Source organism: Balaenoptera borealis (assembly GCF_965194805.1).
Source record: "Balaenoptera borealis genome assembly, chromosome: 4".
In the NCBI taxonomy this organism is placed as follows: Eukaryota; Metazoa; Chordata; class Mammalia; order Artiodactyla; family Balaenopteridae; genus Balaenoptera; species Balaenoptera borealis.
The window spans coordinates 145,982,110-146,009,889 of record NC_138861.1 but is presented as its reverse complement, the minus strand read 5'-3'; the positions used below and the strand labels follow the sequence as shown (position 1 = coordinate 146,009,889).

The window sequence follows — 27,780 nt, the reverse complement described above, 5'->3', positions numbered from 1 at the left end:
CCAGGGACAGAGAGCTCATTCCTTCCTCTGGCAGTTCATTCCATCTTTGCATGGCGCTGTCCTGGGACACGTCCCCCTGTGTTGAAATGAAATGGGTTCTCCTGGGCTTCCACCACTGACCCTGGTTTTCTTGAGACCGTGCAGAGCAAATCCAGGCCTCGTTCTTGCACCAACCCTGCTGAGCCCAAGGCTAGCTCCACACAGCTCCCACCCCCTGCTGAACAGCAGTACCTCTCTTGGGATTCCACCCAGGGGTTGTCTCACCTCCCCCAGGGAGCCTTCCCTGACCAGCCCTCCCTTGAGAGCCCCATTCCCAGTCCCCGCTCCTCCGGGGAAGCACTGGCCTCTTTTCCTGCCTGTCTCCGTCTCTCGCGGCTTTAGCTCCATCTGTGCACCCCCCGCCTCTCCACTGCCCTGGAAGGGCTTAGAGGTGAAGTGGGGAAGATCAGATGATTAAAGACAGACGTATCAGGCAAGGATTCCACCCTGGGTGCCCTGATCTCATTAACGCAGTAATTGATCCATTGAATCCAGGCCTTACTGACTCATAGGTTGATTTCTCAATAGGGTGGTTGGTTTATTCATTCGTTCATCTAGTAAATCTTGACTGCGGTCTTTTTTTTTTTTTTTTTTTAATTTTAGTGAAGTATAGTTGATGTACAATGTGTTAATTTCTGCTATACAACAAAGTGATTCAGTTATACAGATATATATATTCTTTTCCAGTATGGTTTATCCCAGGATATTAAATATAGTTCCCTGGGCTCTACAGTAGGACCTTGTTGTTGACCCGTTCTCTATACAGTAGTTGCACCTGCTCATCCAAACTCCCACTCCATCCCTCCCCCACCCCCTCCCCCTCGGCAACCACAGGACTCTTCTCTATGTCTGGGAGTCTGTTTCTGTTTCATAGATAGGTTCATCTGTGTCATATTTTAGATTCGACTGTGGCGTTCTTGAGCCAGGCACCGTGCTGCGCTTTGGGGACGGGGCATGAACAAGACAGCTCTTTGATCCGTGAAGCTCACCGTCTCGAGGGACAAGACAGATGCTAAATAAATGGGGAAAATCCAACAGGGCCGCGAGACAGACAGCAGTCAATAGCGGCAGATCCCAACCCAAGGAGGAACGGCTTAAGCTCAGGCTTTCAGGCGACAGAAGGGCAGCCCCGCGAAGATCAGAGGAACAGCCCATGCAAAGGCCCAGCGTCCGAGTGGGCTCGGCATGTGCCAGGCTCAGAGGGAAGCCTGCCCTTGAGCGAGCTGACTGGCGGCCCTGCCTGAGGAACACGTGTTTTGCCCTTAACAAATCACCCCCTAATTCCAAGGGGCTGCCAACGGGGAGGTGCCCCGTCTCCAGCCACACGCAGCGCGCGTGTCTTCCTGGAAACCGGTAAAGGCAGCCGCCCCCAGCTCGCAGAACCTCCTCCCAGAGAGGCCGCAGGGGCGGGGGCTGAGCCGAGGGAAGAACAGGGCCGCATTGTGAGTGTCCCACAGGCCGCTGTGGCCAAACAGAAGGCCCGAGTGTGTCCAGGGCGGGCAGGCGGGAGCTCAGAATTGCTCAGGGAGCCCTCAGTCTCCAGGCCAAGTGTGCGGCCAGGAAGAAACAGGTCTTTATTACAGGGAGGCCCGGCACGGCCTGAAACGGAGGACTCGCCGGGCTGTCCATCTGCAACCTTCCCGAGGCTTCACAGGGGTGGGGACTGGACACAGAGCCACAGGCGAGTATAGACACAGCGAGTCTGCATTTATGATCCACGGGGTGTTCACACACACACACACACACACACACACACACACACACACACACGCCTGGCTCCCTTCCCTCTGTTGCAGCAAAAAGAGAAGTGAAGTCTTCCCTTCCCTGAGAACAAGGAAGATAAAGGGAACAATAAACAGGCTAGAGAAGAAACATAACGTGGCCTGAAAGAGTTAATCACTCCTTGGTTTACTTTAACATGTTGCTAATTTGTAGTAAATAGATTTGTACTTTACAAAGCTAACCTCACTCCCTGACACTATGTGATTTACATTCGGTACCCATCACCCCTAACTCTGTGTGAGTTACATCCCCTGCCTCTCACCCCCTAACCTTATTATGTCCCGGCACTTACATTCTATATGCCCCTGGTAAGAAATCACCCCCTGTAGTTTTTGCATTTCAGAAACAAGGTCACCGGCCAATAAACCAGAGGCAAACGGACACAATTACCAGACTGCTGGACCCCAATTACTGGGGCGGCCTGACGCCACCTATGACTGTTTTGAAATAATGCAAAGGAAAGGAAGAATGCAAGACCTTCACTGCTTTGCTCCCTATCCTATACCCCGGACTTCTAGCCCCACATATTAAATCTTCCCTGATTCCCAAGGAGGGAGGGCACAGCTCTGGAGGCGCTAGCCTGCTGTGTCTTCCCTTCTGCCTGGCAGAAAAATAAAGCCATCTCTCTCTCTTCCTCCCAAATCCCTGTCTCTGTTTCTGTTCGGCCTCGGTGCACAGGGAAGCTGATACTTCGGCAACAAAATGGGGGCTCGTCCGGGGTCTGCTGGCGGGCAGGCAGCCCCGCAGGGCCCCTCGGCTTGATCGGAAGCTCGGGGATATCTCTCTGCACGCCAGGCTCCTTCGGGAGAGCGGAGGGTTGGAGGGTTTCTCTGAGGCCGGATCGCCAGGGAGTCCCTGCCGCAGGGCTGTGCCCCATCACACCCGGCCTGTCGACTCGGCGGCGGAGCTCCGAGGCTGCGGCGGAGGACGGGGGAGAGGCTGACCTAGCAGCTGCCGAGGCTCCTTTTGCCTTGAGGACACCTTCTCTTCTCTTGGCCGCGCCGGCCTGGACTTCCGCTCCGAGAAAACACTGAATATTGGAGGATCAGAAAGAGGGCGTAGGAAAGTCGCGACGCACCCGTCAGCACCTACGGTGAGTCTCCCGGACTGCGCTCCGTGACCTTGGACGGTCCCCTTAAGGGGAACTAAGGTACCAATTTGAGGATTTCTCTGCAAAGGGAAATCCTGATGTGGAATGCTCCCTGCAAAGGGAGATTCTGATGTAAGACGCCGCTTTGGGGCAACGGTCCAGGTCGAGTGGGACTCGGAAATCACGTTTGGGCGGGTCTCCGCCATATGTTTCTCTTTTTCTTTTTTGAGCATCCCTTTGCTGTTTCCTTTTATGGTTTATGTTTTATGTGTGACTTCCAGCTGATGAGGTGAAGGTTTATGTTTTGATTTGAGCGTGCTAATATCAAACGTCTGTTACCAACTGCTCGAGCCAAAATGGGAAGCGCTTCCTCTAAGGTTCCACCCACCTGGGAACACTTAGGGAAAATTTTGAATGACTGGTGGACCTATAGCTATGATCCAATGACAAAGAAAAATGGCCTGAAAATGGGTCTCCTACAATTAGATCTTTATTGCCACAGGATGGGAAAAATGGACTGAGGTTCCCTTATGTTCAGGACTTTATGCCCCTTTTATTATAATCCTGCTGTAGGTAGCTCCATAATCAAAAGCCTGAGGAATCAGGAAAAAAAAAAAAAGAAAGAAAAGAAAAGAAACAAAAGTCTCCTGACATTCTAAATGATCCTCTTCTAACTTCTCCCAACTCTCAGGGGAGTGGGAAGGTTCCCCAAGTCCTGCAAGTTCCCTTACTTCGCATATTCTTCTGATCAAACTAAGACCGCACCTCCCCAGAGGGACAATCCCTGCTGGGACAACATTTTATCAGCCAGTCTGCCCCTGTTATCAGAGCCAATTTGAGCATTATCTGGTTTAAATTTTAGCTGTGAAACCATGACCACAGAAAAAGAAAGATGATTTTTGACAGTATGGCCACAATACTCTTTAGGCTCTGGAGAAAACTGGTTAAAATAAAGCTTTTCTTAAAAGTGCAAAACCAGTTCTTTTTGCATGTGCAATTAGAAAAAGCTAGCTTGTTAAAATACTTTTCTTCAAAATTCTGACCCTGAGAGAACAAAAATACGCCTAGGACAAAGCTTGAAGTTAACTCTTACCGTTTCCTTGAGCTACAAACACAGCCCACTTTGCCTGAGACTTCAGCCTTGGGTTAATTAGTAGAACTTCAAGCCAAGAAAAAAAAAAAAAAAAGAGGCAAAGAGACATTTTAAATCTCAAGTGGAAACTATGAGATCTCTGTCTGTCTGGATATCTGTGTATGTCTCAGTATATGTTTCTGTCTTTGGATAATATTGCTGAGGTTAATTTGTAAATGAGCTCTATTTAATTGGCTTAAAAGAAAAGTAAGCACATACAAATCAAACAATTCTAAATACAAGAAAAATTAAATAAATTTCAGGTTCATGTGACCTGGGAAATATTCAGTATTAAATTAAAACCTGGTATTAATGTTTGTTTGTTAATCTAATTAATATAGACATGTCTTTAGAGCCATCAACATTAAGTATAATACTTTTATTGTGCCTAGGTTTAATATAAACTAAATAAGATCTTATTATATCTGTTACAAATTTGTCAGCAATGAAAATAACTCGATGTGAAGAAACTTTTAAGAAAAAAAATTGCAAATGAGATAAGAGCTTTGGGTGAACTTTTTAGGAATACTTATGTTGTAGGAATATTTACTTAAGAATGATCTCTCCAGATATTCGACAACTTGAAAATTTAGAGTTGTGCTAAATTAAGTTAAAAGATGGAAGTTATTAAATAACTAGGCCATTTCCAAATAAAATAAGATACTGAAACATTAATTACTGAACATTGGCTTCCTTGTACAGAGAAACAAAAGGTTTAGAACTATTAAAAAACGTGTTTGGTGCCACACTGAGATATTTTCTATAAGAAAGCACATTCTTTAAATGTTATTATTTGGATGTACATTTACCAATCTACAGAGTGCTGATATAAAGGACAGTTCATGGTTGCTTAAGGAAAGTAGGATGTGTGTTTTTAGTAAAGAAGGTAAGAGGAATGGAATTGCATTTTATTAAGGGAAAAGGAAGTAGGTCTGATTTACAGGTGGCTGTTTCTGAATGGGAAAATAAAGTGATGGATACAGAAAGTGATAAAAAAGGTTTGTGGAAAGTGGACCCTGAGAAAAGAGTTTTATGCATGGTACAAGTTTTCTTAAAGTGTTGAACTGCCTTGGATGACAAATTTTAAGCTTCTTTACCTTTTAAGTGATCAGTTCGATATTTGCCTTTAAATCTTTTATTGTCACTTTGGCTAAGTGAAAAACAATTGTTTCACAGCAATGTATGATCTTATCTGACTGAGTGTTCTAAACCCTTTTGTTTTTTTGATAAAACTTCCCAAATCAAATTGTAATGAAGTTTCTTTGACCTCTAGCTAACTTTGGGGTGCTTCAAAGGGCCTCTGAAACATCCCAAAGAGAGATGTTACACTAATTAGGTTCATTTGGTATAAAATTACATGGGAAGTGTTGTCAAATGTGTAATAAATCTTCTTAGGTTAGATTGTATGGTAATTGTTACTAATATAGATATTCTAGAAATTATATGGAGTTTCAAAAAAATTCTGATATGTCCTGGTAAAATGTTATCAGTCATAATTCTAGTTATTATCTTAAGCGTCATATGTCACAACAGTAACCAAGTTACCTTGTAAGTTACATTGTAATCAGATTTTTAAACTTGCCATACGTCTTTTGTCATTATAGACACTTACAGTTTCACTCTGAAGCTTTTGCAAAGATGCTTCCTCTTCAAGAAGATTTATAAAAAGGACTTTTGGATAAATACAAGTTTCTGACTTTCAGACCATAATGCTAAACTGGATATAAAGAAGCTCTTCTCCTCAAGCTACTTATGGTTTACAACAATTTGGTAATTTACACCTACGGGTAAAATTAAAACATTTATTTCTTCTCTCTATCTGCTCCCTCCAGAGATTGGAAACTCTTAGGTCCCCAGCACCTTTATCAGATAAATTAGGAAGGCTACCCCACTAACAGGTACAGAAATCTCAAGGTATTTTCGGGACCTTGAAAAGGGAGGAATTCACCTAGATCTGGTAAGCGAAATCTGTGACAAGCCTTTGGTGTGACTTTCCTGAGAGGTCTTTTAAAAGTTCAGTCTGAGACTCCTTATAAAAGTTTCAGGAAGCAAAAAGCCTAGATGATAAATTACAGTTATATAAATCATCAGGCCAAGTTTATTGAGACCAGACTGAAATTTGGTTCTCTCTCTCTGTTAAGAGAACAAAGTTTTCTTGGGATGCTGCTTTAATAACAGACTATGTAAATTTCTTTGCCTTTAAGTGATTTACATTTGCTTTTAAAATCTTTTGTTACTTAGGTAAAGTAAATAAGTATTATTTCACAATGATCTATGAAGATCATGGCACACGTAAATAAAGTTCATTCTGCTTCTAAATTAACCTCTCATTGTCAGACTTTTGCCATCCTGATTGTCCTTAAAACATGAAAACAGGGGCTTCCCTGGTGGCGCAGTGGTTGAGAATCTGCCTGCTAATGCAGGGGACACGGGTTCGAGCCCTGGTCTGGGAAGATCCCACATGCCGCGGAGCAACTAGGCCCGTGAGCCACAATTACTGAGCCTGCGCGTCTGGAGCCTGTGCTCCGCAACAAGAGAGGCCGCGATAGTGAGAGGCCCGCGCACCGCGATGAAGAGTGGCCCCTGCTCGCCGCAACTAAAGAAAGCCCTCGCACAGAAACGAAGACCCAACACAGCCAAAAATAAACAAATAAATAAATTAATAAATTAATTTAAAAAAAAACAAAAAAAAACATGAAAACAGTCTACTCCTAAATCAGGGAATTTAAAATGGGTAAACAATAGCTGTAAATCAAACAGTCAGGGCTATGGAAAATCCAAGACGGCTGCTTGGCTTTTTCCGGCTCCCTGATAAACCTTATTTTTTATTTGATGGGATAAAGCCTTCCCTGGTTGCAGGGTTAATGCCCTCACAATGAAGAAAAAAAATTCTGTTTTACTGAATATTAAATTCTAGTTTTGTTAATTAAGGTCTGTGTTTACCAAGACTCACTTCCCAGATAGTTCCTTGCAGTTATGTTATATTGCTAAAAAGTTTAATTGAATTATTAAAGGACACTCTAAGTTTGTTTCTAAAGCTTATCTCAGTAATTTTTCTTTGGATGAAGATCAGATACCCCACGACCTACAACCAGGGGATTATACATACTGGAAAAGACATAATTTAAAGGACTATCTCCAAACTGGATGGAAGGACCCTTATCAGGTACTCTGAACTAGCTCATACACAGTAAAACTAAAGGGAATTAACTCTTGGATTAATTTCCACTCACAAAGTCCACTGCACTGGACTGGCCTATAGAGAAGATGGCTGACCTCAAAATCACCTTAAAACAACGCTGAAACAGAGGAGAAACTACACTCACACCAGGATGAGAAAAAGACAACATCAGAAGTAGACAGCTTACCCAAGATCCTGGACCTGACTCATATGCTCATTTACAATGTTTTCTTGACTTCTTGGACCTTTGCATATGAATCAAATGTTTTTCTATCATAGGCAGGATGCTATGCTAGTTTTAAAAATCAATCCAATTGTTGGGTTTGTGGCCAATTACCTATGTCTAGTACTTCTGGGTTACCTGAGTGGATTTCTCCACTCCAAGGCTCTAATTGGCTGACTCTTAGGAAATTTATCTTAAAAGGAAAATTATAGTCATGTTCAGGCCACTATTGATATGACTAGATGAGATCCCCTCCCCTGACCAATTAATAATACCTGCTCTGACCCTGACCATAAATATGAATTTTCCTCTATTACTCAAAGTTCAATCAGAGCAACAAGCAAAATTTCAGCCAAGGAATAAAACCTCCCACAATTATGGGATGGATTTATGTAACTAACACCAGGCTATGGTAATTTAAGGTTCAAGGCTCCTCTAAAGGCTGGGGACAATTAAATCATACTAAAGATAATCAGTCTAGTAACACTAAAAAACTGGGCTGAGTACCTTACGGACAATGCCAATATATAATTTCCCTGAAGAATAGGGATTGGTACAGAACAGACTAAGTCAGACGACCTGGGATATACTGGGCTGCCCCTAATGGAAGTTCTTGGCTGAATTCTTACTTATGACTTTATTAATACTGCCAGCTATGTTATTTGTATTTTGCCTATTTCCAAAAATTTATTGTTTCTTATGTTACCAAGTGTGTGACCGAGCCTCTGATAAAATGATGATATATAGTTCCATATGAGATCAATGATTGCAATAGTCTAACTCTAGATATAAGAAGAAGCAACAAGAGGGAATACTGTCCTGGACCATAAGATACTAGGAAGACAGGTGGTCCAGAGACTTTTGGATACTAGTAAAGGCCTAGTCCAGTAATAGCCCATGGAATGGCCTATCAGCAAAATCTTCACCAGACCTGGAAAGGAGCATTCCTAACACCATGGGACAAAATGGTCAGGAAATGCTCCAAACCATGGTTGAAACTACAACCATAAAGGGGCCCTGCTGACTGAAAACTGACACTTGCCATCTACTTCTACAAGGATTAAATCATGAGCTGTTGTAGCTGGTGACCTTCAACACCCTCTACAAGGACTTCAGGGTGGAGAGCTGAAATGAGGGACTCTGTGCTCTGGGAAAAACTGACAGGATAGGCTTTCAGATAGTTAACTAATTTCAGGAGAAGATCTTACGAGCCCCAATTCTTGCATCTTCTCATACCCAGAGAAACACTGACATCATGAACGGTGACACTATGGTGTGATTTTAGGCAAGTTCTTTTATTGCTAAGAACTTGAGTTTTCTGAGCTGTTTTAGATATGGGATGGCACCGGCCAATTTCAAAACAACATCTGCTGACAGCTGGTAACTGCAACCTTACTTCTTAAAGGTCTCCTCTTGTAGCTATTACACTTTGAGACGATAAAATTGCTTTAGACCATATGTTAACAAAAAGAGAAAACACATATGTAGTGACCAATAGCTCCTGTTATTTATATATTAATACCACATCAAAGGTTAAAACCTACTTTGATGAAACTAGATAACCGGCTACCTGGCTACAAGTCTCCCCAAAGCACCAGGCCTAGACTGGGTTTCAGGCTTATTCTCCTAAAAAGAAATGAGATCTATTTTGTCTATTAATGTTTAGGTTGTCACGCCTCCAAATACTTCTAACAGGGTCTGTTACACCTACATCAATCAAACTGGGCTAATAGAAGAGGACATAAAATTATATATATCACCAAATGGCTCCATTCCTTTAGACAGGGTAACACAAGCACTGACTCTATCTAGATCAGGATCAAAATTACTACCAAATGTTACATGGCTCTTCATCCTGCTTGGGCCCCCAGCTACAATAATTCTTTTATTAATCTTTGGCCTCTGTTTTATAAACTACTTGCTAAATTCTGTCTCTTCCAGATTACAATAGGTTCACATCAAGATAATGATGATGCAAAGATTCCAGCCATTTCTCAGAACAGATCCTGCCAAAACAACAACAGAAGTCACCCTGGGGCCCTTAATAAGACAGGGCGAGAGCTCTGTGACCCCAACTAGGTAGGGTCTACGAACCCCTTGCCAGCCTGAGGAAGCTGCAGAAGACAGACCGTCGTCCCTCATCCTCCCAGTAAAGATTTCTTGGGGTTCACGTCTCTCAGGGGGGATTTGAAATAGGAGATAGATGGGCCCCTGGGCCGGACAGCTGGTGTTTGTCAAGTGGAGCAAAACTGAAGTTTTGTCCTCAGCCAGACGAGAACGACGCCCGTTTCCCTTCCTCCATTGATACGGAGGGAATGAACTAGCAGTGGGGAATTTGTTGCAGCAGAAATAGAAATGAAGTTTTCCCTCCCCTGAGAACAAGGGAAATAAAGGGAACAGTGAACAGGCTAGAGAAGAAATATAACCTGGCCTGAAAGAGTTAATCACGCCTTGGTTTACTTTAACCATCACTAATTTGTAGTAACTAGATTTGTACTTTACAAGGCTAACCTCACCCCCCCCCCCCCCCCCCCCCGACACTATGTAATTCACATTCGGTACCCATCACCCCTAACTCTGTGTGAGTTACATCCCCTGCCTCTCACCCCCTAACCTTATTATGTCCCGGCACTTACATTCTATATGCCCCTGGTAAGAAATCACCCCCTATAGTTTTTGCATTTCAGAAACAAGGTCACTGGCCAATAAACCAGAGGCAAACGGACACAATTACCAGACTGCCGGACCCCAATTACCGGGGAGGCCTGACGCCAGCTATGACTGTTTTGAAATAATGCAAAGGAAAGGAAGAATGCAAGACCTTCACTACTTTGATCCTTATCATAGACCCCGGACAGCGAGCCTCACATATAAAATCTTCCCTGATTCCCAAGGAGGGAGGGCACAGCTCTGGAGGCGGTAGCCTGCTGTGTCTTCCCTTCTGCCTGGCAGAAAAATAAAGCCATCTCTCTCTTCCTCCCAAATCCCTGTCTCTATTTCTGTTCGGCCTCGGTGCACAGGGAAGCCGATATTCGGCAACACCCCCTCCTCCCTCCCCTCGCTCAGAGAGAATTTCTAAAATCCTTACTTGAAAGGTGCTGGCTGGTGAATAATGCCGACCACGTGAGGGCCTCTGTGCCCCGGGGCTCAGGTGCTCTTCAACAATCCCATGAAGCAGGTGCCTTCAGAAACGCCACTCTGCAGACGAGGAAACTGAGGGTCAGAGAGGGTCTGGGACTTGGCCGGGTTCACAGCTGGTAAATGATGGACAGGGATGGAACCCAGGCCTGTCTGAGCCCTGTACCCATGTATTTCACCACCATGGGGTGCGTGTGTGCACGCACGTGTGCGTGTCTGGTTGTTCCAGGGGGCATTCAGAAATCCGACTTGGTCAGGACGACACGCAGGGTGGGCTTACTCCCTGCAACTGTCGGGGAAAAGTACCCTCTAAGTGCCCCCTGTCAGTGACCAGAACAGAGCGCCTGCTTCAGTCTGGGGCATTTCCTTCATGGGGTCAAGGGTCTGGGGAGCTGGGTCAGCCCCTGGAAGGCTGGTGGGCAGGAAACGGAACAGAGCCCTGGGGGGCGGGGGGGGGGAGGGAGGGGGGAGGGGAGAGAGGGGGAGGGGAGGGGGGAGCCTGCTGAACCTCCCCACCCACCAGGGGAGGGGGATCCAGTGTTTATGGGGCTGTAACCCCCTCACAGTTCACTGGCCTCTGACCGGGACCCTCCCCCCACTCACCCCCCATCCCCCGTCCTCAGAGAGTCTCTCAATCAAGTCCACCCCAGTCCGCCCCGCCCTTCGCCTTGTTTAGAGCTCCCCGGGGACAAATTCCAAGGTTGCTGGGCCCGCCCCTTCTCTCCCTCGCCTTCCGCCTGCCCCGACTTTGGACTTGGCACTTTCAGGACTCTCTCCGTGCCTGTGCTCCTGCGGACGCTCTGCCGGCATCCATGCCCCGACTGCTCCACGGGGAGGGGGAGGGAGGGGGGAGGGGGAGGGGGAGGACCCCGCCCGAGGGTCCCGCCCGAGGGTCCCGCCCCTCCGCCCGGCCCCCAGGCCCTTGCGCTTCCCCTGCCCAGTGCTGGTCACAGTGGGGATGGGTGACTCTGCTGTCCCACTCCTGGGCTGCTCCCCTCCCAAGGGTAGGATGGGGGTCCCATTACTCTGGCTGTGGAACAAATTACCCCAAGACTTCGTGACCTGAAACCACCACTTCTTAAACTCACAGATTCCGTGGGCTGGGAGTTTGGGCTTGTCTGGGGCCTCAGCTGGAGTCACCTGGAGGTTTGTTCAGGTCGCGCGGTCGATGCTGGCTGTCCAGTGGGCCCTCCACGTGGGCTAGCGGGGGGGCGGGCAGCACCCACTTCAAGATGTAGCCGGTCTGGGACTTCCCTGGCGGTCCAGTGGTTAGGACTCTGCACTTCCACTAAAGGGGGTGCGGGTTCCATCCCTGGTGGGGGAACGAAGATCCCACATGCCATCAGCCAAAAAAAAAAAAAGGTGGAGGGGCGCTCCAAGGGGTGGGGGGCATGGACCCCCCCGACTGCTTGGTGGGAGCTGTGTAGGGAGGGTCGTTTAGGAAGATACAGGGCCAGCCCCCAGCAGGTTCTCAGGACGTTTCTGCTGCTCTGTTGAGCCCACATAGCCCCGCTGCAGCTTCCAGAAGAGGAAACTGAGGCCCAGGGTACTCGCTCAAGGCCCTCAGGAGTAGGACGCCAGTTCCACTGCAGGACACTGCCCCCTAGTGGCCAGAGGCGGCACGTCCAGGAGCCGAGGCCTGAGAGCCTGCGTGGACGCGGGGCGTGGACGGGGGGCTGGGGCGGGGGCTGGCCCTGCCCCTCCTGGACCAGCGGGCAAACTCCTGAACCTCGGCAGGTTCCGCAGAGTGGGGTCAGCGCACATTTATGTCATCAGTCTCGGTCATCCTGGTGACCCTCCCATCAGTGACATCCTTAGAGATCTCCACTAGAGGCAGTGTGGTACAGACTGGACCTGCTGAGTGGCCGTGGGGTGACCAGATGGTCACAGGGTTAAAGTCCACTCTGACTTATTTGGGGAAGCCATCAGTGACTCCCGCGGTCCCCAGGATAAAGGCCACAGTCTTTGAAGTGGCTTGGGAGGCCCCACCAACCCCCGTCCTCCCCCTCAACCTCAAATTGTCAAGACCCCAGAGGTTCCCACCACTTGAAGTCCACCATCAGCAGAACAAGAGGCCCAGGTTCTGCAGGCCTGTGGGAGCCAGACCAACCGCCCAGCTGCAGGTTCCTTGCTCCCATCTCGTGCTTAGCCTATTTTTTTTTCTTTTAAAAATGTAAAATGCAGTTTGCCAAACTGAATTATCGTTAAGTTGATTGCACAATGATGACCCCACTGTATTATATGCTCTCTCTGGCTCTGTGTGTTTGCACTTGCTGTTCCCTCTGCCAGGACTGCCCTTCCCCTCAAATCTCTCTCTGGCAAACTTCTACTCATCTGGCAAGGTTCAGCTCAGTCATCACCTCCTCCAGGGAGCCTTCCCTGACTGCCCACCCCAACCCCGGACCACATATAGAAGGCCAAGTTTTTTCTTGTGACAACCTAGATGACTCTTTAGCTGTCTCTCTCCTCACTGTCCCTTGAGGTCAGGGACTGGGTCTTATTCACATCTGTGTCCTCCATGCCCAGGCCAGCACCCAGGACGTGTTATGAACTCAAAACAGTGTTTGTTGAGTGAATGAATAAAGAATTGCCTGTAGAAATGAGACCATCCAGGGGCGTGGTTAAGACCTCAGATGCTGGAACCAGCCCGCCTGGGTCCAACTTCCATTTTTGCCACTAATAGGCTGTGTGACCTTAGATGCTTTCCTTGGCTTCTCTGGGCCTCAATCATCTCAAAGGCTAGGAGAGTCTGAAAGGAGTGGGCCAGCTCTTATCCATGCATTTTCATCCATCAGTGAGTATTTTTTTTATCCCAGCTGATTCTAAGACTGGGAGGAAACATTAAAAAGTATAAAATACAATGGGAACACTGACATGGAGAAAGCGCCCTGGAGCCTTGACGTAGCTGGGTGTGGCCGAGAGCAGGTCCCCTCCCTGCTCCCTTCCGGGAAATGTAAGTCCTGCCCTTCTGAAGTGCTAACTACGGGCCAGAAAATCGATTAGCTCATTGAATCCTCACGTGATCCTTCATGAGTTTGATCATTGACATTTTATAGATGGGGAAACTGTTTCCCAGGGGAAGACAGCTGCAAAGTGGCGGAGCTGGGATTTGAACCCACGCAGTCTGGCCCTTGAACCAGTCACTCAGCCGCTTCACTGTACCACCCACCCGTTGTGTGCCATTCCCTGCCTTCTCAAGATTCAGCCTCCCGCCCCCGTGGCTGGGTCTCCCAAAGCCCTCACATTCCTCTGTACTTCAGTATGCAGTGGACTGTGTGTCAACACCCATGCACACGCACATACACGCACACGCGCGTGTATCTCCACCTGAAAGAGTGTGGCTTTCTGTCCTCTCTCTGTGCAAGGGTCCTAGGTGAGCTCCACTGTCACTGTCCCAGGTTTATCCAGCGAAAGTCAGGACAAATGGCCAGGAAGTGGAATCCCCACACGCAGGGGAGAGACACCCGACACCAGGGCCTTCGTCCCCGCCTTCACTCGAAACCTCACCGAGGCACTGGTGCCACCCCTTGTTGTTCCCTGGGCCTTAGCTGCTCTGCTCCCAGTCACGGTCGGGCTGTCTCCCTCTCCTGGCTCAGGTCTCAGCATGGGTGATACCACCTGCCAGAGGCCCTCTCCATCCTGGACCACCCCGGGAGAGGGGGGACGGGGGCGTGGGGTGGCGTGGTGGTCCACGGGCGTGGCTGGAGTGGTTTCCAGTATGCAGGGCACCTCCGCTCACAGCCACATTAGAAGCAAATGACCTCTTCTCTGTGCTTCTGCTCCCCATCTGAAAAGTGGGGATCACCTCTGGGTCCTCACCTGGTAGAGTCTATGCTGGCTGTGGCATGTGGAGAGAGGCAGAAGGGAATCGCTGCCCAGGGTCCTGGTGCCCGGAGCAGAGCATCCAGCCAGCACAGAGCCTGGAACCTGGGGGAGAGGAAAGGGGTCAAGGCCTCTTCCTTAGAAGGGAAGACAGACGTCGTGAGACCAAAAGGAATGAACTCTGGACACAGCCTGGGTGGAGCTCAGGGGCTTGTGCTGTGTGGACAAAGCCACTGTCAAAAGAGCACACGCTGTGATTCCATTTACATAACACTCTCAAAATTAACAACAACTATGTGTGTGTGTGTGTGTGTATATGTGTGTGTGTGTGTATGTGTGTGTGTGTGTGTGTGTGTGTGTGTGTGTATGGTACTGTGGAGAGCAGATCAGTGGTTGCCAGGGGTTGGGATAGAGAGGGGGATGGCCATAGGGAATAGCATAAGGGAATTTTTTGGAATGATGGAGCAGTTCTGTGTCCTGATTGGGGTGGTGGTTACACAAATCTATGTGCAATAGAATTCATAGAACTATATACAAAGAGAAAAGTAAGTGCATGAAAAAACAGGAGAATTCCAAATAAGGTCTGTGGTTTAGTTAGTAGTATCATGCCAGTGTCAATTTCCAGGTCTTGGTCATCGCATTATGGTTTTGTAAGATGCTGTCACTGGGGGAGCTGGGTGAAGGGCACACGAGAGCTCTCCGAATTATTTTTGCAACTTCTCTGCAAGTCTAAAACTACTTCAAAGTAAAAACGCTAGGACTACTTCAGCCAACAACAGCAGAATATACACTCTTCTCAAGTTCACATGGAACATTCACCAAGATAGACCGCAAAATACACCTTAAATTTAAAAGAATACAGATTGGGAATTCCCTGGCGGTCCAGTGGTTAGGACTCTGTGCTTCCACTGCAGGGGGAATGGGTTCGATCCCTGGTTGGGGAATTAAGATCCTGCAAGCTGTGCGGTGCGGCCAGAAAAATAAATAAATAAAAATTTAAAAATTAAAAAAATAAAAATAAAAGAATACAGATCATATAATGTATACTCTCAGATCTCAATGGAATTAAACTAGAAATCAGTAACAGAAAGATAGTAGGAAAAGCCCAAGATACTTGGAGATTAAACAACACTCTTCTAAATAACACATGAGTCAAAGAAGAAATCTCAAGAGAAATATTAAAAGATTTTGAACTAAATGAGAGTGAAAATGCAACTTACCAGCATTTGTGGGATGCAATGAAAGCAGTTCTCAGAGGGAAATTTATAGAATTGAATGTATCTATTAGAAGACACATCTAAAATCAATCATTTCAGCTTTTAGAAAAAGAAGAGCAAATTCAATCCAGAGTAAGCATAGATGACCAACAGGGACCCGAAAAGATGCTCAGCATCACTAATCGCCAGGGAAATGCAAACCAAAACCACAGGGAGATGTCACCTCACCCCGGTCAGAATGGCCGTAATTCCGTAACTCCACCCAGCTGAGCAATGAACCAGGGGTGCCCGAGGCTCGCACACAGTAGCCTGATAAATCACTCCTCCTCCTGGCTGGTGGGGGAGAAGGTGAACAGGAAGACAGGAGAACGGAGCGCCCGCTACGGTTGTTGTTATCCCTGGTGGCACTTCCCCATCATCACCGTCACCATCTACCCTGAGAAACCTTTGCCTCCTCACCACCTCACGCCATCAGGATGGCCATTGTCAGAACACGTGTCGGGGAGGATGTGCAGGAACTGGGACCCTCATGCACTGATGGTGGGGTTGTCAATAGAGCAGCTGGGTGGGAAACAGTATGGTGGTTCCTCAAAAAAATTGAAAATAGAGCTAGTGGGAAGCAGCCGCATAGCACAGGGCAATCAGCTTGGTGCTTTGTGACCACCTAGAGGGGTGGGATAGGGAGGGTGGGAGGGAGGGAGATGCAAGAGGGAAGAGATATGGGAACATACGTATATGTATAACTGATTCACTTTGTTATCAAGCAGAAACTAACACACCATTGTAAAGCAATTATACTTCAATAAAGATGTCTAAAAAAAAAAAAAAAAATTGAAAATAGAACCACCATGTGATCCAGCAGTTCTACTTCCAGGAATATACCCCCCAAGATTGAACACAGGATCTCAAAGAGATATTTATACCCCCATGTTCATAGCAGTGTTATTCACGATGGCCAAAATGTGGAAGCCGCCCAAGTGCCCATCAACAGATGGATGGATATCAGGAATTCCCTGGCGGCCCAGTGGTTAGGACTTGGTGCTTTTGTAACAGGGAAGAGCCAATCCTGACTCCATGTTGGATCCGCTTCTTTACTTTAACCTTTGCTTCCCGTTGCTTTTGTTCACTAAAAGGATACCGCCTATACATAATGGCCTGCTTTGGGGAACCCTGCCCCTCCGCCTGAATGTTAAACCAAAGTGCCTTTGGTCAGGGAAGCATCCTGACTCTGTCCACCCGTGAATGGCTGCAAGAAAGATGAAATTAACACACCGCTCCCCGAAGCTGGCCATTCCAGGAGATATTTGCGAGACTTATGGTCTTTTTACTTTACTTCCCCACCTCCTCTCCCTCTCTGTTCTCTAAAAGAAACTGGCATCCAAACCCTGAGAAGATGGTGTTTTGGAGGCATTAGTCTGCCATCTTCTCCGTCTGCCGGCTTTCCAAATAAAGTCATATCCCTTGCCTCAGCACCTCGTCTCCCGATTTATTGGCCTGTCGTGCGGAGAGCAGGGCGAGCTTGGACTCGGTAACACTTTCACTGCCGTGAGCCCGGGGTTCGATCCCTGGTTGGGGAACTAAGATCCCGCAAGTCACACGGCATGGCCAAAAACAAAAACAAAAAAACAGATGGATGGGTAAGCAAAGTGTGGTCTATCCACACAATGCAATATGATTTAGCCTTAAAAAGGAAGGAAATCCTGTCACACACTACAACAGGAATGAAACTTGAAGACATTACGCTCAGTGAAATAAGCCAGTCACAAAAAGACAAATAACTTACGTGACTGCGCTCATATGAGGTCCTTCCTTAGAGCAGTCAAATCCACAGAGACAGAAGCTGTAATGGTGGCCCCCAGGGGCTGGGGGAGGGGAGGGAGTGCAGAGGTGTTTCATGGGGACAGAGTTTCTGTTTTGCAAAATGAAGAGTTGTGGAGATGCAGGGTGTTGATGGCTGTACAGCAGTGTGAATGTACTTAATGCCGCTGAACTGGACACTGAAAAGTGGTTACGATGGTAGATTTATATTATGTGCATTTTACCACAATTTTTGTTTTGGAAAAAAGAATAAAAACCATGATCGAACTAAAAAATCAGTTAACAAAAATAAAAGGACACTTACATTCACCACTTAGATGCCTTCCTGAACAATCTTATAAAGCAGTAGTGCTGGCACTTGAAACTCAGGTGTCCCAAACTACTGAGAATTGTGGCACCACTAACACCCCCCCCCAAACCTCCCACCCTGCTGGTTCTTGTCTCAATTAATAGTGTCACAGGGAACAATGTGCTGTTAAGAAAGTCTGTGGGTAAGCATTTTCACAATCTAGAAAGTGACAGATATTTGGGGGTGAGGGGAAAGGAAGGTGACGTGTGTGTGTGTGTGTGTGTGTGTGTGTGCATGTGGTGGGGGGGGGGGTGTCTTTTTTTTTTCCAAGAAAAGCCTGAAATCGCTTTTCTGGTTTTGCCAGGGCAAGGAGCTGAGTTAACATCGCAGGAGCCTGAAGGATGGGGCCCTCGCCATTTCCGCCCTCCTGGTTCTCTGCGTCCTGCTTATCCTCCTGTCTGTCCCCTTTCATTCATCCAGCAGACACGTTTGGAGTGCCTACCCTGCCCCCAGCATGGCGGCAGGTGCCACTGATCCAGGGCTGCACAAAACGGACAAAGACCACTCTCCCTGCCCTAGCAGGGGAGACAGAAAAAACAAGCAAACAGATAAATAAGTGTGCTCATTCCGGTAGAGAGAAGAGCTGCGAGGAGAGCAAGTAGGGTGTGGGGCATTGTCGTCAGCTACCACGTCCACCCTCCCACGCCCCGGGCAACAAGAGCAGCCAGCTGTGCCTTGGAGTACAGCTGTGGTCCTCACACTGTGAGCCCCTTGGGCGGACAGGGCCTGGTGGCTCTGACTGCCCAGGGCTGGTGTGTTTATTTCCTGAAGGCTGGGCTGGACCAGCTGCTTTCAGGCGGCTGTTCCTGTTCCCACAGCTCCCTCTGCTGGAAAGGAGCTGCTCCTGCAGCCGAGGGCAATCCCGTAGTTACAGGGGCGACAGTTACCGGTTATTCCCTTCCTCTGGCCCCAGGGTCTCATGTGACCACAGACTGACCCCTGCCCTTTGAGGATGAAAATCGTAACGAAAAATCTCTCATTCTAAAAGGAATGCATTTCCTTCTCTATTACTGGGACTAAGGATTTAGGTCACTGTGTAAAATATTTTTTTAACAAATTGTTTTTAAGTTTTTGACTCTTTCTAAGTCTCTTTAGAAAGATAGTTCTACAAGTTCTATGTCAATACCCCTGAGGCACGGTTAAGAACGCAGCCTTCTTGGAGCCCACAGGATTGCTTGTACGGATTTAAAAGGTTCAGTCCATGAAATTTGGATTGGATTAGGTTGGTGTCTGACCTTCTCTCCCACTGGCCTGTCAAGCTCTTGGGAGAAGAGCCACGTCTTATTTCCCTTGGGGTCCTCAGCCCTCCTGTGGTGATTGATTTCCCAGCAAACATGTGATTGAGTTACTGTATCTGCTTGCCTCCTATTCCTTTTGGGGTGCCTGGTTTTCGTCTAGCTGTTCATTCTCTCCGCCAGTCTGAGTCATTCATTCAACAGGTATCTGAGTGTGCTGGGCACGGTGAGAATACAGCCGAGGAGAAGCGGGACTGCCAGAGCCCATGCAGCCTGGAGGTGGGCCGACAGTCATCTAATAAAGACCCAGACGCAGTGGTGGTGAGTGCTATGAGGGGAACACGCTGGGCATCTCCCAGGATCCAGGTGAAGCTGGAGAGACGTGAATGAGCAAGAGGAGAGAGGCCCAGGACCAGTGAGGGCGTAGGGGCCAGATCCCGCAGGCCTGGCAGGCCATAGGACAGATTTTGGATTTTATTCAAACATAACAAGAGAAACTGATGGGAGTTTCAGGCAAAACCCAATCTATCTGATTTCTGGAAAGACCCCTTGCGCCGCTGTGTGCTATATGAAAAGTGGCTTGGAGAGGGGATGGGGGAAGCAGGAAACCACTTGAGGGCTGAGTGGCTCAGGTGAGACGGGGTGGCGGTGGGGACAGACACAGAGGATGCCCTGGGGATGTTTTCGGGGGGTGCTGGGAGGCACACTGATGAACTGGTTGTGCGCTCTTACTATTCACAGCACATCACTCCTAGTCAAAGTCCTTAGAAGATACTGCCATGAGTTCATGAGGCAAAGCTCCTGGTAAAGAAAGTAGGGGTGACGAGGCAGACAGGACAGATGTCAGACCCGGGTCATTCTTCTGTCTCCAGAATGGAGGTTGGGGGAGGCAGGCATACCCCACTCTAGCTGGCACTGCCCCCTTCAGACCTCCTGGTTCCCTCCTCTCCCACCCCTGACCAGCTGGAGAGTTAAGAGGGCCCTTCTGGATCTCAGAAAACTGTCCTTCCACCTCTTCTTAAGTCAGTAACAAGTTGAGAAGTTGCAGCTGCGCTGCACTTGCTTGTGACTTGTGTCACAGCCAAGGACGGCTGGTGACGTGGACCCTGTCTGCCACCCTGAGCCCACCTTTCTCTTTACTCTCAGCAGCTGGAAGAAATCCCTATGAAATAACGCTTCACCTCTTCCTATGCTGTCCCTTCTGACAGCTGTTTAGCTAAGCTAGTTTAAAACTTTAAGTTCCAGACCATTATTAGTTTTTTCCTCTCAGTATGTCCCTCGTATGTCCCGAGCTGACTCCAGGACCCCTATTCTCACGTTCATGATGGACACACCTCCTCACATACAGTCCAAGGCTCATATTCCTGAAAGTTCTGGCTTGGAGGATAAAAAGCCACAAGGTGCTTACCACCTTATTTCACGTGTGAATTTTATTTATTTATTTGGTTGTTCCGGGTCTTAGTTGCTGCACGTGGGCTCCTTAGTTGTGGCATGCGAACTGTTAGCTGCGGCATGCATGTGGGATCTAGTTCCCTGACTAGGGATCGAACCCGGGCCCCCTGCATTGGGAGCGTGGAGTCTTCGCCACTGCGCCACCAGGGAAGTCCCACATGTGTGAATTTTATGTGTGAATAAATAGCACCCAGTTTTATGTGTGCTTCCAGGGCGACTCCTGTGTGCCCGAGGCTGCCTTTGGACGGACGAGGGGATGTCCTAGGTACCCCTGAAAGCTCTAAGTGGCTACTGTGCTCTTGGGTGTAGGAACGAAGAACAAGCTAACTGCACAGGGAACTCTACTCAATACTCTGTAATGACCTATATGGGAAAAGAATCTAAAAAAAACAGTGGTTGTATGTGTATGTATAGCTGATTCACTGTGCTGTACAGCAGAAACTAACACAACATTGTACATCAACTAGACTCCAATAAAAATTTTTTTAAAAAAAAGCTAATCGACTCTAGGGTGACTGGTGGTGTGCTCCTCTCAACCTTTATTCGACCCCATGCTCATCCCTGCTTATTCTTCTAGCAAGTGGGGGAACTCTAGACCCCAGCAGCAGAGACAGTCTGCAGGAGTCACCAGAATGACAACACACCCCGCTCTCCCCCAGCCTCAGCACTGGCGGCCTCCCTCCCAACTTGCTACTGGCTTAGGAAGAGGTGGAAGGACAGTTTTCCGAGATCCAGAAGGGCCCTCTTAACTCTCCAGCTGGTCAGGGGTGGGAGGAGGGAACCTGGAGGAGGTCTGAAGGGGGCAGTGCCAAACAGAGCGGGGTGTGCCTTGCTCCCCAACCTCCGTTCTGGAGACAGAAGAATGACCCGGGTCTAACATCTGCCTTGTACCGTGCAAACCAGCTCCCAGTCCCCATTCCCCACGAGGCCCTGCACTAACCTCTATGTAGAAACCTCAGAAACAACACCAGATGACTAAGAGAATTTCAGAACCCAAGGTCCCTTAGAGATAAGGTGCACAGATAATGATGTAAATTATCTTCCAGGGCTTCCCTGGTGGCGCAGTGGTTAGGAATCCGCCTGCCAATGCAGGGGACATGGGTTCGAGCCCTGGTCTGGAAAGATCCCACATGCCGCGGAGCAACTAAGCCCGTGCGCCACAAATACTGAGCCTGCGCTCTAGAGCCCGTGTGCTACAACTACTAAAGCCCGTGCGCCTAGAGCCCGTGCTCCGCAGCACGAGAAGCCACCACAATGAGAAGCCCGCGCACCGTGACAGAGGGCCCGCGTGCAGCAACAAAGACCCAACGCAGCCAAAAATAAATAAATAAGTAAATTTATTTAAAAAAAAAAATTACCTTCCAAACCACAACTTTTAGGGAATTCCCTGATGGTCCAGTGGTTAGGATATTGCGCTTTCACTGTGGAGGGCCCGAGTTCCATCCCTGGTCGGGGAACTAAGATCCCGCAAACTGCATGGTGTGGCAATAAATAAATAGCCTATTATTAGCTTTAAAAACTGTTAAACTGAATTTCATTCTTTTACTGGTTATTATACTTCTAATTTTATCAACCCAATTTACTTTTTTGTAGGTAATGAATGCAAATATCTAATATTATATATTCCTAATTAACTTTTACTTTATAGCACACTTGTTAACTTATGCTTTCTGGAATTTGGGGTTCCTATTATGCAGATATTAAATCTCACCTTTAACAATTATTCTAACTTTTCGTAATTTGTCTTAATTACTACTTTTTTTTTTTTTGGGCTGTGTTGGGTCTTCGTTGCTGGACTCGGGTTTTCTCTGGTTGCAGCGAGCGGGGACTACTCTTCATTGTGGTGCGCGGGCTTCTCATTGCAGTGGCTTCTCTTGTTGCGGAGCACGGGCTCTAGGCGCGTGGGCTTCAGTAGTTGCAGCATGCGGGCTCAGTAGTTGTGGCGCACGGCTTAGTTGCTCTGCGGCATGTGGGATCTTCCCGGACCAGGGATCGAACCTGTGTCCCCTGCATTGGCAGGCGGATTCTTATCCACTGTGCCATCAGGGAAGTCCCCTAGCTACTTTTAAATATTAACCACAAATTAAAAAACCATTTTAGTAATACACATGTTATGTAAGGAAACTATTTTCATATTCAGTGAATATGCAATAGGCATATACTAATTACTTACAGCAGGTACCCAGCAGTCGCCAAATACTTAATGTAGGTTACCTGTTCTTTCCACTTCTAAATTCAGGAGTTCTTTAATTTGTAATCACTGAACTACCTGAATAAAAAATGTAAATGTGTGGGACTTCCCTGGTGGTGCAGTGGTTAAGAATCTGCCTGCCAATGCAGGGGACACGGGTTCGAGCCCTGGTCCGGGAAGATCCCACATACCGCGGAGCACCTAAGCCCGTGAGCCACAGCTACTGAGCTCACGCACCTAGAGCCCGCGCTCTGCAAAAAGAGAAGCCACCACAATGAGAAGCCCACGCACCACAATGAAGAGTAGCCTCCGCTCGCCGCAACTAAAGAAAGCTTGCACGAAGCAACGAAGACCCAAATCAGCCAAAAATAAATAAAATAAATTAAAAAAAAAATTATATATATATATAAATGTGTGACACAGAAGGTCCATGAAAGCTAAGGTCGGAGATTACACAGATTTTTCACAATACACAGCTGAGAATATACCTACTTTACAAACCTCAAAGATCTATGATAAATGACACAAAAGCAACCTAAGCTCCATGCTTGAGTTCTACTACCTAGGAGGACCACCTTATAAAACAGATTAAAGTCAAGATCAAAGCCTGTTGTACCTGCAAGGGATCTTTAAGATTCCACGTCGTCAGGGTGAAAGAACAAAATCCTAATACCAGTCATATTACCACACAAATAATTTAACTATTCACTTTGAGGAGAAATAAATATTTAATGCTGTGAACTTTCTTTATCCCACTCCTAAAATCAGATACTCAACGTGTCTGTTTTCAAACAAGCAAAAAGGAAAATACGTAAAGTCCTTTTCAGATGGAAACCCTTTCCAATAAAATTTAAATTTTTTATTAATATTTAATTATAAACCAAACGTTGGGAATCATATATAGACACGTTCCCTATGGACAAACTAAGACTGTGAGGTCATACTTTCAAAAAAACTTCAGAATGAGTTGCAATAAATCAATACGTTTTCTCAGAAATTGTATAATTTCCTTCGGTTTGCAATCCATTATATGGAAAGCCTAATATAATTTAAAATAATTTACCATCTATCCTAAAAGTAAGCTATTGAAAACTGAATCACCATCAGGATCGAATTAACAAGGGTTTAAAGGCTCAGTTTTCCTAAGGGTATACAAATATACAAATCTTTAAAAGGTAATACTGTTAGTTGAGCTGTAAAATCCATAAAAATAACAGTTCTGCCACAGTGCCCAGGTAAGTTCATTCATTTTGCTTCCCGAATCTCCCCCACCAAGCAGCTTTGAAGTTTCAAGTTTGAACTAGAAGACGTAGAAAATCATACATCCTTCGTGAAATGATGAAGATAGTGAGAAATCAAGTGTGCAAAAAATAAACTTTACAATTCCATACTCCAACATCCTGTATGTCTAGTAACAGGATTTTCAACTGATTTGATTACTACTCGAGAGAATTTCAGACCCGTCTTCTCGCAGCGCTGTCCCGCGGAGTCAGACCTGAGGTCTTTCGCTGCAACAGGGAAAGTGGTCTTCGGTCCGAAACACGACGGGGGGTTCGTAGCTGGTCCCCTGGGACCTGCTGGAGGGCGCCTTGTTGAAGAAGGCGGGCACGTTAATTGTGCGCAGGAGTTTCCTGAACGTACTGGGGAACGTCCCCAGCTCGGCCTCCGCCCTGGAGACCTGCTCCTCCAGCCTGGCTACACTGGCGCCGATCATCCCGACGAAGGCCTCCAGCCGGTCGATCTTGCTGTACACTCGCCGCATCTCGGTGGCCTTGGCGTAAATGCAAGGCACGCCCTCGCTGACCACGTGGGAGGAGTCGCCGCGCAGCATGTCCAGCATGCCCACAAACTCGTCCACTCTGGTGAGCAGGTCCTCCAGGCTCGCGTCCAGCTCCTCGACCTCGGGCCGCGCCCCCGCGCCAGGCAGCAGGCAGGCGGCGTAGCCCGCGGCGGCGCGGCGCAGCAGCAGCAGGTCCCGGCTGGGCGCGCCCGACTCCGGGCCCTCATCCTCCCACGGCACCGACGCGCTGCTGTGGCTCTGGGACACGTTACCGCTGTCCCCGCTCCAGGCCGCCACCTGGGGCTCGGCCTCCTCGGCCGGCTCCTCGCGCGGCTGCCCACGGCTCTCCGCGAAACCGTCCATGGCCCGCGACTGACGGGGAACGCCAGCCCCGCTTCCGGCCTCCGCGCGCGCATGCGCACGCAGAGCACGCAGCACTACTTCCGGCCTCTACGCGAGCACGTACACGCACGCACACCCACCCTTGCTACTGGCCTCTGGCCCGCGCATGGGCACGCGCACCCGTCTCTGCTTCCAGACTCGGAACGCTCATGCACGCGCGTGGCGCAGTCCGCGCGCAGGTGCTCACGCTCAGAACGTGTCGGAAAAAAACATGAACGTGTTGGGGGAAAAAAAAAAAAAAAGAAGAACGTGTTGGGACTTGCTTGTTGGCGTAGTGGTTAAGAATCCGCCTGCCAATGCAGGGGACACGGGTTTGAGCCCTGATCAGGGAAGATCCCACATGATGCGGAGCAACTAAGCCCATGCGCCACAACTACTGAGCCTGCGCTCTAGAGCCCGCGAGCCACAACTGCTGATCCCACATACCACAACTACTGAAGCCCGCGTGCCTACAGCCTGTGCTCTGCAACGAGAAGGCACCGCAATGAGAAGCCTGTGCACCGCAACAAAGAGTAGCCCCTGCTCGCTGCAACTAGAGAAAGCCCGCGCGCAGCAACGAAGACCCAATACAGCCAAAAATAAGTAAGTAAATAAGAACGTGTAACAGGAATACAATAAAGTTTGTGTATCTTAAGTGTACACATTGATTATTTTTTACACATTCATACAACCACATAACCTCCAAGCAGGTCAAGATACAGAACATGTCCAGGAACCATGACGGTCTCCCCGCTGCTGTCCCTAGTTTCTTCTTGCTGTTTATAGTTAAATGAAAGAGAAGTGAGATAAGCAAAAGGAAGATTTGTTAAACCTTGATTATTTTTTTTTTGGCCGCGCGACTTGTGGGATCTTAGTTCCCCGACCAGGGATCGGACCTGTGCCCCCTGCAATGGAAGGACAGAGTTCTAACCACTGGACCGCCAGAGAATTCCCAAACCTTGATATTCTTGATGACTTTGAACGTTCTCAGCCTCTCCAGATGGCTAAAATAAAGAAACAAAATTAGGGACTTCCCTGGCGGTCCAGTGGTTAAGACTTCACCTTCCAATGAAGGGGGTGCAGGTTCGATCCCTGGTTGGGGAGCTGGGATCCCGCATGCCTTGCGGCCAAAAAAAAAAACAAAACAAAACCAAGGCGTGGAACAGAGGCAATATTGTGACGGGACTTTAAAAATGGTCCACATCAAAAAAAATCTTTAAAAAAAAGAAACAAAATTAAGAAATAGCTTTATAGTAAAGATCAAATCCAGGGTACTGCCAGAAAAAAAACAAGAAGTTGTGACTGTAAAATACCTCTTAATCAAGTCAAAGAAAGAAAGAAATGGAAAATTTTATTCGAGCCAACCTGAGGATTATAACCTGGGAGACAGTCTTTCAGAAAGCTCTGAGAACTGTTCCACCTTTTAGAGGTCAAAGCACAATTACATGGTTTTGAGACAAAGGATTATACATCATAGTAGCATGTTGACGGTTTACATAGCCCAAATGTGCACGTGCAAGGCAAGCAGTGGGTCATCATGACCCCTAACGGCAGCGGTCCGCAACCTTTTGGGCACCAGGGACCGGTTTCATGGAAGACGGACATGGGGCTGGGATGGTTCAGGTGGTAACGCGAGGGACGGGGAGCGACATGTGAAGCTTCGCTCACTCGCCTGCCGCTCATCTCCTGCTGTGCAACCCGGTTCCTAACAGGCCAGGACCGGTGGGGTTGGGAACCCCTGCCTTACAGGATTGAGAAAGGAATGTTTTCTCCTAAGGAGTTACCTCGCTAGTGCCAGGAGAAAAATTGCTTTTTTTTTTTGGCAAGCAGGCACTCCTGCGTCTTCTAAGGGAATCTTGTTACTGTATAATGTAGATGCACAATGCACACTAAAGAGGGATAGTGGCAGAGAGAGAACTGTATTTAAAATTTTTTTCTTGTCCTGCCCTAAAAGTAATTGTATTTCATCAAACCCCCTCCCCTTTGGTTGCCCAATTTACTGTTAAATAAGAAAACGTCATCTTTGTCTAAAAATTTTCCTCCCATTTTCCAGTTGCTCAATCATTACGGGTTGAATGGAGAAAACTTAGAAAACAGAGAGGCAAATGTTGTAAAATCTTTTTTAAAAAACTCAGAAAAAATCAAAGATGGCAGCTCAAAGTACCATTCAGAACAACTTTTTAAAAAACTTTTATTTATTTTTGGCTGTGTTGGGTCTTCATTGCTGCACGCAGGCTTTCTCTAGTTGCAGGGAGCAGGGGCTACTCTTAGTTGCGGTGAGCAGCTTCTTACTGTGGTGGCTTCTCTTGTTGTGGAGCACGGTCTCTAGGCGCACGGGCTTCAGTAGTTGCAGCACGCAGGCTCAGTAGTTGTGGCTCACGGGCTCTAGAGCATAGGTTCAGTAGTTGCGGCACACGGGCTTAGTTGCTCCACAGCATGTGGGATCTTCCCGGACCAGGGCTCGAACCTGTGTCCCCTGCATTGGCAGGCAGATTCTCAACCACTGTGCCACCAGGGAAGCCCCAGAAAAACAACTCTTTAAAGAGATTAAAGATGTGCCTCTCAGAGCCTCTCAAACAATAGGGTCTTTAGAAGGTTAAGGGCTTGTCCCTTGGCATTATCAGCAAGCCAAGGAGCCCAATTATTAGGAGCCCAATGTGAAGACGGATTTATCTCAAAGGGATTTGAAGGTGGGACTTTTGTCTAATAGAGTGAACCCCAATGAGATTCACAGGAAACCTACAAAGTGTTTTAAGACCATCAGATTAGAAGAAACACTGCAGGTAGAAGGGACAGAGATGGTACAAAATGAAAGGCCTTTGGACACCCCAAATTTCTAGAAGCATGAAGCAGGCTGAGGAAATTACTCACCTGTAAATACGTACTACCTATCATGAAAAAGGAAGCATGACTCAAAGGGTGGAACCAAGAGCCCAGATGATAGAGCTGA

The 27,780-nt window shown here is 47.6% G+C and overlaps 1 protein-coding gene and 2 long non-coding RNA genes across 3 annotated transcripts in view; 1 reads left to right on the top strand and 2 right to left on the bottom strand.

Moving 5' to 3' along the window:
- LOC309628411 overlaps window positions 1-10,528 on the top strand; it is a 33,819-nt gene extending 23,291 nt beyond the window's left edge. Inside the window, exons 2-4 of the long non-coding RNA XR_014244508.1 lie at window positions 940-2,914; window positions 5,648-7,209; window positions 9,389-10,528. This is a non-coding gene — a long non-coding RNA (uncharacterized lncRNA). The remainder of the gene's footprint in view (window positions 1-939; window positions 2,915-5,647; window positions 7,210-9,388) is intronic.
- Window positions 2,908-11,915, bottom strand: LOC309628412. The gene is made up of 3 exons (XR_014244509.1): window positions 11,674-11,915; window positions 10,536-10,645; window positions 2,908-3,504 (listed from the first exon to the last, which is right to left on the bottom strand). It is a non-coding gene; the product is annotated as an uncharacterized lncRNA (long non-coding RNA).
- Window positions 11,916-21,798: 9,883 nt separating this feature from the next.
- On the bottom strand, window positions 21,799-27,002 carry BLOC1S4 (biogenesis of lysosomal organelles complex 1 subunit 4). The gene has a single exon (XM_082389843.1). It carries the CDS (start codon window positions 24,810-24,812, stop codon window positions 24,159-24,161), a length of 654 nt encoding a protein of 217 aa, XP_082245969.1. The 5' UTR covers window positions 24,813-27,002; the 3' UTR covers window positions 21,799-24,158.
- Window positions 27,003-27,780: the final 778 nt, after the last annotated feature.